Here is an 11,835-nt window from a genome sequence, read left to right on the forward strand (position 1 = left end):
ATTGGTAGCTGATAGTATGCTGTTGCAACAAAAATGTATGTTACAAACTGCAATGTTTGAATTACATTGCCACCTGCCAGCAGTCTACAAATGGCAGCATTGCGACAGTGTATAGCTTCCTGAAATGTTAAGCTAAACATGAGAAAATGACCAAAGAGGCCTACCAATAAACATGTATCCATTACCTAAACAAAGCTATACATGTCCTGGCACCAAAAAAAGCCTATCATCGATTTGACAGGCAAGCAACAGCATAGACATGTTGCAATTTCAGCACCATGGACAGCGATTGGTAGTGTATACTTTGAGTGGCTGTCTGGTTGATACATTCCATTTAATTTTAGGGAGGCGGGGGACGACGCCGACCTTGCGGGGCTCTAGAGAAACTGAGTTATGCCAGTGAGTGCACAATTCAGAAGGGAAGGTGATGACCAAATATTGATTTTAAAGCAGACATTTAATAAAGCATAAAACGGTTAAACACCAGTATTAACATACATAGACATTATATACAACAATTGGCAATGTACTTGCTATCAACAACAAATTAAGGTAAAACAGTTCCTCATGCATATCTTGTATATATATGTGTGTGTATATATTATACATTACCAGTCAAAACATTGGACACACCAACTCATTCAAGGGTTTTTCTTTATTTTGACTGCTTTCTACATTGTAGAATACTAGTGAAGATATCAAAACTATGAAATAACACATATGGAATCATGTAGTAAACAAAAGTGTGAAACAAATCAAAATATATTTTAGATTCTTCAAAGTAGCCACCCTTTGCCTTGACATCTTTGCACATTCTTGGCATTCTCTCAACCAACTTCACCTGGAATGCTTTTCCAACAGTCTTGAAGGAGTTCCCACGTATGCTGAGCACTTGTTGGCTGCTTTTCCTTCACTCTGCGGTCCAACTCAACCCAAACCATCTCAATTGGGTTGAACTCGGGTGATTGTGGAGGCCAGATTTGATGCAGCACTGAGGTGTGGAGGTGTGGAGCATGGAGGTGTGTTGGGTCATTGTCCTGTTGAAAAACAAATTCTAGTCCCACTAAGCACAAACCTTGATGGGATGGTGTATCGCTGCAGAATGCTGTGGTAGCCACGTTGGTTAAGTGTGCCTTGAATTCTCAATAAATCACAGACAGTCACCAGCAAAGCACCCTCACACCTCCTCCATGCTTCACGGAGGGAACCACACATGCAGAGCTCATTCATTCACCTACTCTGCGTCTCACAAAGACACAGTGGTTGGAAGCAAAAATCTCAAATTGGGAGTCATCAGACCAAAGGACAACAAGTCTCGCTTATTACTGGTGTCCTGTAGTAATGGTTTCTTTGCAGCAATATTGAGCATGAAGGCTTGATTCACGCAGTTTCTTCTGAACAATTGAGGTTGAGATGTGTCTGTTACTTGAACTCTGAAGTATTTATTTTGGCTGCAATTTCTGAGGAACTTATCCTTTGCAGTGTTAACTCTGGGTCTTCCTTTCCTGTGGCGGTCCTCATTAGAGTCAGTTTCATCATAGCGATTGATGGTTTTTGCGACAGCACTTGAAGGTTATTGAAATGTTCTGGATTGACTGACCTTCATGTCTTAAAGTAATGATGGACAGTTGTTTCTCTTTGCTTATTCAAGCTGTTCTTGCCATAATAAGGACATTTTTGGTAAAAGACCATCTTCTGTATACAACCCCTACCTTGTCACAACACATCTGATTGGCTCAAATGCATTAAGAAGGAAAGAAATTCCACAAATTAACAAGGCACACCTGTTCATTTAAATGTTTCCCAGGTGCCTACCTCATGAAGCTGGTTGAGAGAATGCCAAGTGTGCAAAGCTGTCAAGGCAAAGGGTGGCTTCTTTACTTTGAAGAATGTAAAATAACATTTTAATTTGTTTAACACTTTTTTGGTTACTACATGATTCCATATGTGTTATTCCATAGTTTTGATGTCTTCACTATTATTCTACAATGTAGAAAATAGTCAAAATATAAAATCCCTTGAATGAGTAGGTGTCCAAACTTTAAAATGGTGCTGTATATCAAAATGATATCAGCAGTTGTCAGTGATCAGAATATAATGTATATCTAGCCATTAATATTCCTTACAGACACTTAATACAATAAAGTATTGCGTGTCCAAGAAGTAGCAACCAAATATATTATGTTAGAAATATCTTTAATCCAAAAAGTAAACCAAGAACATTAAAAGCATGTACAGATTTTTGCCATGTACCACAGCAAGGGTAATGTCCATAATAAATACAAAAACCTCTACATACGACAAAATAAAAATGGGGGCTCCTTAGATGCTTTTCACCTTGTCCATCGTTTGTCAGAAAGTGCAGGGAGAGGGAGTCTGCTGGACATTTTGTACAAATCCTTGCATCCCAATTAAATGTTTCCTTAAACATCTGAGATTGATTTCAGTAAAGACTTTCTGTAAATAAAAAAAATCTGCCTAGGCACTTGATCTTGGGCAGAGAGCGAGAGTGGCCAATTTGATTGGCGGAGTCACTGCTTCCTGCCTGACACCCTGAAGTCCCTTCCTCATACAGTCGTCATCAGTTTTAGCGAGCCCGCCGATCGGAAGCGGAGGATCTTCTTCTTCAGGTTGTGAGAGGCCTTGATCTTGATGAAGGCTTTAGCCTGGGCAGCGGTTAAGTCATGATGCCCAGCACCCTGCCCTGAAAACTGGGGCCAGTTCATCCCTCCGCTTTCCTCAGAGTCACTGCTGGTGGTGCTCTCCCCCACAAAGTCCACCTCGCTCAGGCTGGACTCGCTGTCCCCGAAGCAGTTGGTGGTGTAGTTGCTCTGCTCATCCTCACTGGTGTCTACGATGGTGGAATGGAAAAGCGAAGCGCACTCTGCGGAGTACTCAGAGTCGCTGCCAGCCACATAGGCATAAGGGCTGGCAAATTTCACGTTGGAGGGTAGGTACGTGGTGGTGGAGACCTGGCCGAGGACCTCCCTCTTCTGTCTGCGGTGGGCTCTCCTAAAGGCCTCATCGTAAGGCACCTCAGTGATGGCTTTCAGCCTTCCTCGGTTGTAGTCATGTCCGCTTGTCCTCTTGTACTTGGGCTTGGCCACCACCACTTCCCTGCCATGGTGACCATGATGCCTGGACACAGTGGACCTGGTTGTGGACACTGTGGCCGTGTGTTTCTCAAGGACCCGGCCCTCAGGAATGGAGGCAGGGATGGTGCGTTTGGCCCTGGTGGACGCCCCCCTCTTGGAGGAGACTTTGTGCACGTGTTGTACCTCCTCAGGCTGACGAGACTTCCTCATCCCTCCAGATCGGTGACCCTTCTCCCTTCCCCCTGTCGCCTCGGATAACACAGGCTCAGCGTGTGCGTGAACCCCTCGGTGTTGTTTCAGAGAGGCATTCTTCACCTTGACAATCTTGATGTTCTTGCCCGCTTTGCGGAGCTTGACAGTCTGCCTCTGGGCAGGGATGTACTGGGCACTGACCATGTGACCCTGACCTTCATCCTGGCTCTGGGAGGAAGACCCTAGACTCACCAGCTCCAGCATGGGCCTCTCTTCCTTAGTGGTCTGGGCTGTCTGGACAGAGACCAGGATGCTCTTAGGGCTTTTCTTGGGAGTGCCTGTTTTGGTGCGGTCTCTAGGGAGTGTCTGGGGGGGTTTAGTACTGATGTCCACTGGAGCAGCAGGGAAATAAGGATGCTTGCTCTCTTTGGGTGAGGAGTTGGCATTTGGGGTACCCAAGTCTTGATAATCTTTAGACAGAGGACCGGTTGCCGATGGAAGTCCTTTATAGGCTGATGACACAGACCCCTTCTTTTTTACCAGGCTGTTGGTGTGAATGTCACTGCCGTCGATTGTGGCACAGCCGTTCTGAGGTTGGCCCAGAGACTGGGACACCATCCCATTTTCTAAGAGGAGTTCCCCTTTGCTCTCCACTGACCACTGTCTCTGTGAGGTGCCTGTTCCTGGATCAGTGTTACTGGCACCACCTGCATGTAAACACATCTGCCAGGCTGGTTTGAGATCAGGAAGAGGAGCAGCAGTCCTTCCTTGCTGCTGCGGGGCAACAGTAGCCTGTCTCACACACAAGCTGCCCTGCCTCAGGATGCTCTTAGAGGGGTCTGTGCTGATGCTCGTCCGCGGCTTATTGGTCCTAATGGGCTGAGCCCTCCTCTGAAGCAGGCTGAATATATAATTGTCCAGTCGTTTGCTGGTAGGCGCATGGGAGGCAGGCCAAGAAATGTTCTGGGGCACCAGATTCAGCGGCTGCTTTAGTTTCTGACAGTCACCGAAGCCCTCGCCTCCGCTGCTCTTTGATAGCCCCCCGTCCTCTTTGAGATGGCCGGCAAGAGACTGGAAGAAGATGGGGCTCTGTACAGCCACGGCATGGAGGGGGCTGGGGTAGCGGTACACGTCGCTGCCGTTCTTGGCGATCAGGTCACAGTGGTACTTAGACTGGATGTCTTGAGTGGTGGAAGAGGCGTCCGTAGAGGGGGAGTAGGGAGCGGGGAGCGACTTTCTAGCAGTCCCCATGGTCTGCTGCTCCGCACACTGATTCTCACAGTCAGCACAGCTGCCCAGCTCATCTGAAAACCACACAGAAGACAAAGACTAAGAACTACAGTACAACAAAAGACTACAGAACAACAGATGCGCCACTAGTATCTCATATGGAAACCAGACCGGAAAGAAAGAGTACGGACTACAGACACCACTAGTAATTCAAGCAACGGAAACCACCAGTTTCCATACCATTTCCTCATTTCAACAATAACGCCACACAGAAGCCTACAGTAGTGTTGAAAGGGTAAGCAAAGCAAAGCATGCAACCTCTCAATATGCTAACGAAGGGGGCAGTTGGTTTAGATGTGTTAATGGCCCTTTTGTTTGTGTCTTATCATAGGCGTGGATGTTAGTTAGAGCCAAGCCATCTGCCTTGCCTGGCCGGGAATCTAGCGCAACGGACAGTGTTCTGTATCCCAAATGACACCCTATTTCCTACATAGTGCCCATAGGGCTCTGGTCAAAAGTAGTGCACTATGTAGGGGAAAGGGTGCCATTTGGTGTTTCCTTCCAGTCTTTTCTCCATCATTCGTTTGAAACTGAATCAAAGTATTTTCACAACAAACCCCACTATTGGTAACAACACAAAGGAAACTATTAGTTGAACTGGGGCCAGCTGGAATGAAGCACTGTAATAAAAGATGACACTTATGTGGATGGTGGGTGTGATGGGGGTCTTTCGGGAAAGAAGGAAAGTGTTGTGTATACAGCAAAGGACAACAAAATTATTCAGCCCAGCTTGTTGCGCCCAAGATAGACCACGTGACATCAAACATCAGGATTCTGTCCTGCCAAAGACGTAGCGCTGGGCTGTGCTGCAGGGTTGGAGTCAACCCCTTTTTACTTCAGGAACTGAAATTCCTCAATGCTTCTCTATGAGGAAAAACTTGTTTATTTTTATTTTATTGACTGAATTCAAATTAAATTCACCACAACCCTTATGGGACTGTGCTGTGAGGGCCTCTCTCTCTCTCACCTGCAGATTTGAGCCTTCCCTCGGAGGCACACAGTGATGTGTCGAGAGGACTGCAGAAACAGGTGCTGGAGCGACAGCTGGACAAACACTCACTGAACACCGAGTTGGAGGAGTTGGAGAGGGACCCCGAAGCTCCGTCGCTCAGCTCGTAAAAACCTAGAGGGCAGAGAGAAAGAGAGAGCAGAGAGAGAAAGAGAGAGCAGAGAGAAACAGAAGGGACATTTTTTAACACGTTAATTTTACACCCCGCAGGGAGGGAGCTGTCATCCAACAATTTATTACATGTCAGGCTGTGGCTATTAAAAGAATTAATGCGGAAAATCTCAAGCACTTAAAACAAGGCTGGTGTAAACAGGGTTGACTAGATTCAAGTAACGTTTCTTCTATTTGCAGCGTAGCCAAGCCTGCATCCATTCTAAATTCTCTGGCATCTAAGAAATGAGCTTTGGAGTAGAATGGTTAAATGCTGATTCCATACCAACTGAAAAAAAACTTCAGACAGATCTATCTGAAGTTAGTTGTGAACAGTTTGCAGAACACAATACATTAAAATCCACAAAACGCCAATAATATACTGCACATGGACGGTACAGAATGTTCTCTAGTAAGATTCACTATGTCACACTATCCACAGTGACCTCCTACATGAGGAATGTGGAATGTATACAACTAATAACGGGATACAGTACCAGCCACAGCTCACGGACTGAGTGTTACCATATTAGTAGTCTAAACAATGGCTTAGATAAACACTTCTCTATGTGAGATGGTAGCCCATTTATTAATATACAACAACAAAATTGGTTAACACTTTATTTGGATAGTGTGTAGAGCGTCTACAGATGGACTATCAGTAACATTTCAACTAACTATCTACTAACCTTAACCCTAGCTCTAAACCTAACCTTAACAAGCAGTTGCTTATCAACAGATAGCATTTACTGTAGAGCGTTTACTTTAGCGCATCTACTGGACTATTCAAATTAAGTGTGACCAAAAATGTAGCATTGCCAGTCACTTCTATGTCATGTTCGTGTTTGCTAAGAACCCTGCCTTTGGGGGATTACACATTCTGCAGTATCCTCAATTGCTTAAGTGGAACTGACTCGCAATTGACAGATCCTACTGATAATGTCTAGTTTTTCCACAGGGTAACATTCTGAGGTCGAATCCTTAGAATCCATTCTATTGTAGAACTAGACTAACCCGAGCTCGGGCGGCTGTCTGTCTCCACTTGCTCATGTGATGCCTCCGTGTCCAATCGGAGGTCACTGATCTGCCTGTCCAGCTCCTGCAGCTGATTGATCAAACCAGCATCTCTCTTTCTCAGACAGTTCTGGAGGGAAACACACAGACAATAGAGTTAGTTACAGTTGTACAGTGACATTTGGTTCCTACGTAGCTATATCTATTAGCCTGAGTGCCCGTCTATTTGTGCCATCATGCCAACTCCTTGTCATTTCAAACCAAACCTGCCAGGCTACCTGCCGATCCATGACCGAGTTGGCAAGAGCACAGACTGATCTGGGACAAGGGTCTACAGCTCAATCCAATTCAGCGTTGTTCTGTATTGCCATTGACAAGAAACAGCATGTTTAGCCACCTATTTTTGGTTCCATTTCTGATTAAATCCATAGCCTTGCATGTTGGTTACTTAAAGTGGGGCTATAGTCACTGTGCTGCAAGTGTTCCGCGTCTTAGCGAGACTGTGTTGCCCTACCGGAACCCATTAACATCCCAAACTAAATTAGAATCACATCATGGGAGATAAACAACTCCTCCCTCAAACATGCGGGTCATGTGGAACAGCACGGCCCAGGTCACATATGACAACAACCAGATCGTGTGGTGGATACATTCCGCCATTCTGCTCTCGAGTGTGGTTTGAATTCAAAGACCAACTGCAAATGTCAAACCTGAAGGCTTACTGACAAGTCAGACCCTATTTAAATGCACTACATTTGTGACAATTAAGTGGCTTGCAGACCACAGACATAGGCGACATTACTCCCAAGTACCTGCTAGCCATCTAGGTAGGTCTAGCTATCCCCTGTGCATTATACATATACAGTTATACTATTTGAGCCATGACTGAGGCCAGTAATGCAACACACACACACAGATTTCAGGCTATATCAAGCTGCAGCACTTCCTACAGCGCAGGGCTGTAGCAGACTAGCGGGACATAAAACCAGGCCTGGTGACAAGAGGCAGAGGGTGATTAATGTGCTCCAAACATGCTATGGCTTCAGAGACCATTTCCACACAATGTACCATTTTCAAAAAGCAGAGGCAGGCACAATGGTTGTTTTACTGAATAACACTGGGTTGACAGGCTGAGTGTGAAATGGTCTGAAATGATAGAATGAGGTTGAAAACAAATATGATTTAATTTAGGCCTACATTAAATCAAAGGGGTACAACATTCACGACTTTCCCTTACTGCCTAACTGAACCCAGGTGTGTTTGTCTGTTTAAATGGCCTAATCTCAAACGACCAGCACATAATTACCCGGCATCCTTTAACAGCAACGGGGTGTGGTAGATCTGCTTGTAAAAGTTAATTTCAGTCGCAACATCCATTGTAACTCATCAGTAAATCTCATTCAAGAGGCTGGACCCCCTCACAGTTAGATTTAAATAACACTCATTATTTTCTAATAGCCATCCTGCTATTCCCTCCATTTAATTCTCTGGGAACCAACATCGTTTCCTTTAGACGAACAACTAGTGAATCTGCTTGCATTGGGATACGATGACATATCTAATACCGTAATCGTTCATTTATTGTAAATGGTAAATAATGTTCCATTTAACTTTTACAACAGTCTACAATTTGAAACAGACCTCTTGATTTGATCTGTGAGTGAAACAAGGATAGAGGTGGTAACGCTATTAAAAGGCCCAAAATGAACTAATAAAACTGCCCGGAAAGTAATCTGGGAATCAAATTTACAGGCCTGTTTTTATTTTAATCTTGTATCATACTAGACATCTACCTCATCCTTCGACAGATTTGCGCCTGCCCTGAGGAAGCACAAACTCAACGTGTCCAACGGTTATTATCAGTAGGCTGGGCGTGCGTCCATGGAGCTGCGACGGGGTCAGAAAATAGACTGCTGGGTGAACAATTTGGATCGACTCAAACCAATATTAGTGTGACTGTTTTTCGTATTTCACGACATCGTTTGAAATGTAAACCAAAATAGCGGACCCAAATTAATCAAAGATTAATGTTATACAAAACACAGCGGGAGTAAAGAAATGACATTTTATTAAGTCTACATACCAGTTGTTTTCTTAGCAATAAAATGTTTTCTTCTAAAAGTTTTTCCTCCGAGTTCAAGTAATTCTCCTCATGCGTAACGCACATTGGATCTTCTCCTGGTGATATAGAGTCCTCTTGGCGATTCAACACATTTCTGACCAGTAAATCCTGCCGCTGTCGCAAATATTCCAGCTCTCCAAGACCCGCTAGAGTGGCTTCCAATCTCTCCCGAGTTCGCACACGACCCATCTCTTCCTCCATTATTTCCCTGGAGCGCGTATCGCATTCTCTCCTATCCCGCATCTGTAATGTGTAATCCTTGGAGACCAGCATTTCTGCACCAGCAGCCGTTTGTTTCATTGTATCCATCCAACAAGCGACAATGATTTACAACATATAACTGGCAACAGCGGGCCACATAAATTCACTGTGAAGAGTTTAGAAAATCATGATGTGCATCAAAAACGTTGACCGGTGGACGCACATACCACGGTCTAACCTAACCGACCACTAAATTACTTGTCGATAAATTCTGTCTTTTGAAGCAGTTATCCCGATACAAATTGCGTGCGTAAAATCGGTCCTTTTTGTTGTCCAAACAGTATCCGGGCCTCCAAAATAAAACAACAAATCTCAGTGCTTTTCAGTTTGAACAAATCGAAAAAAGTTGCATGGTGAAAACGACAAAGTTTTAGTGTAATGTCAAATAGGGAGTGTGTAGCTATTTCTCTGTCAAGCAGGTCGCTGCGTTCTGAGGATAGTGGTGAGTAGCGTTGGACCACCTCTCTCTTTAGAGACCCATCTACTTTCTCTGTGGTAGCAACATGTCTTAGTGCCTGCCGGTTCTAGGTTTCGCCCCTTCTCCCTAATTCGATTCTTCTCTCTTTCTGTGATATATAATAAAACCAAAAATAATAATACCTTGGAGTTTCACACGTGTGATTGTTTTCATATTTTACAGATAACATGTGCTTATTAAATATACTTCGCGTAACAATTGCAAGTAATAACTCCCGCGAGCTGTGATTCTGCTTTGAGCCTCGTAGGCTATTGAATCTAGATTAGGCTACATATAAATTATAAATCAATCCGTTACAATACATGCTAAAACAACTATTTAATGAACAATTTCCCGTTTCCCGTTTGGAAAAAGTGTGACACATTATTAGGCTAGGCCTAATGGAAAATCTGATTTGAAATTCAAATGGAATTAAAAGCTAATTGCGTTTAATTAACAATTCATTAGGCAATTACGTTATGTTTATTATGACATATATGGTATGCAAAGGATGTGCCTTTTTTCAATGAGAATGACGTTGTACTAAAGATGAGGGCGCCCTCCTCTGTTAAGAAACCACAGGGAAGAACAGCTTCTAGGCTATGTCATAGGGAGCGCATTTAACCCTATCTGTTATTAATATTAATATTACATTTTCTATAGATAGATCTATGAATACATACTATTTTCATGAAATGTAAAGGAGAGGGTTTATCAATATGTAACTAGTTTAAAAACAGTTTCAGTAATGGTCGTTGTAGGCCTAATCAGTCCGGCATTAAAGTTTACGCCATATGCAAATAACAATTGACCAGAGAAGCTATAACAACCAGTCAATATAGCCTATCAGAATATATGATCCCTTTATAAACAACCAACCTTATTTTAGTCCCTTCTTTATCTGAGTGGTGTTCATGAAATGAAAACATATAGGATTTCAATGCTAGCCCCTATCACTCTTAGGTGACTATTCATCATCTTTACTAATGATGTGTGTTTACCCAGGGAAGGTTTCAATACTATCCTATCACAAAGGTAAGGACATCATGTCTGAAGATCTTTTGTGAGCAAATTTTAAACATACAGTCAAGCCCAGAATATGAATTTAAACAGCACTGTAAGCAGCTGCTATCCCCACAAACACTTATTTTTCTTTCATTTTCTACATTTGTACATTGCTTATTAGGGTTCCCGGTGCAGATTGGTCCAAATATAAATCAAACTGTTCAACAAAACATGAAATCACAGAATCCGTTTTCTCTATTTGAAAAGAATGATAATGAAGAAAAAGAAAAGCCCCGATAGAAAGCCCCGATAGAAAGCCACGATAGAAAGCCCCGATAGAAAGCCCCGATAGAAAGCCCCGATAGAAAGCCACGGTAGAAAGCCCCGATAGAAAGTCACAATAGAAAGCCCCTCTAGCGGATGCAGTCTCTCTAAATTGGAATCATGATTTGCATAGTTGATGGATTAGCTCAGATGTTTAGGAGCCAGCAGTTCCCATGCAGGCTAATTAAAAACACAGAAACACATCTCTAACCTGTCCCAGTCAGAAGAGCACACACAGTTTACCTCATAGACAGTTGTGTTTGATATTAGCTGAACTGATTTTCTGCTTGTGGAGTCAGGACAAACACACACACGCGTGTGCACACACTGTAAAAACAACTTTACAGTAATGTACTGTTAAACCAATGTTTATTTAGAATTTACGGTAATATACTGTACTTTTTTTAACAGTACCTTACAGGTAACTGACATTAAGTTACCAAAAAAACAACAATTATTTTTATTTTTATTTTATTTTTACATTGCACACATGCACAAGCTTATATCAAACACAACTGTGGGGAGAGATTTCAGGGAAACACAAATGTAATCCTTCTCTCTAAACATGACAAGGGATTTAGGAAATTGGATTCATGGATAGCTCTATGAAAAACAGATGTTTGACATAGAAACTTGTGTCCTAAACAAACATCCTCTGGACGACATGTCATCATCCAGCTAGCATTCCAACATGGGACTCAAACAAACACAGCAAGCAGCCTGAAGGAGAACGAGAGAGGGAGAGAGAGACAAGAAGAAGGGAGAATCAATTCAGAATTGGCAACAATGAACCATAAGTTCAGTGTGTGTCTCTAGAGGGGCAGGGTAATACCATTTAAGGAACAGGGGGAAAAACAGCCTGGGGATAAATACAAACACCTTAATGAGATCAGTCAATGGAGTGGGGCCCTTTGTG

General features: G+C 43.2%; 1 protein-coding gene across 1 annotated transcript; it reads right to left on the bottom strand.

The window, feature by feature from the left end:
• Positions 1-438: 438 nt before the first annotated feature.
• On the bottom strand, positions 439-9,622 carry dact1 (dishevelled binding antagonist of beta catenin 1). The gene is made up of 4 exons (XM_021573938.3): positions 8,834-9,622; positions 6,751-6,880; positions 5,545-5,700; positions 439-4,591 (listed from the first exon to the last, which is right to left on the bottom strand). Exons 1-4 carry the CDS (start codon positions 9,179-9,181, stop codon positions 2,568-2,570), a joined length of 2,658 nt encoding a protein of 885 aa, XP_021429613.3. The 5' UTR covers positions 9,182-9,622; the 3' UTR covers positions 439-2,567.
• Between the last annotated feature and the right edge of the window lie 2,213 nt (positions 9,623-11,835).

Source organism: Oncorhynchus mykiss, chromosome 19, assembly GCF_057628025.1.
Source record: "Oncorhynchus mykiss isolate SJ-2025 chromosome 19, ASM5762802v1, whole genome shotgun sequence".
In the NCBI taxonomy this organism is placed as follows: domain Eukaryota; kingdom Metazoa; phylum Chordata; class Actinopteri; order Salmoniformes; family Salmonidae; genus Oncorhynchus; species Oncorhynchus mykiss.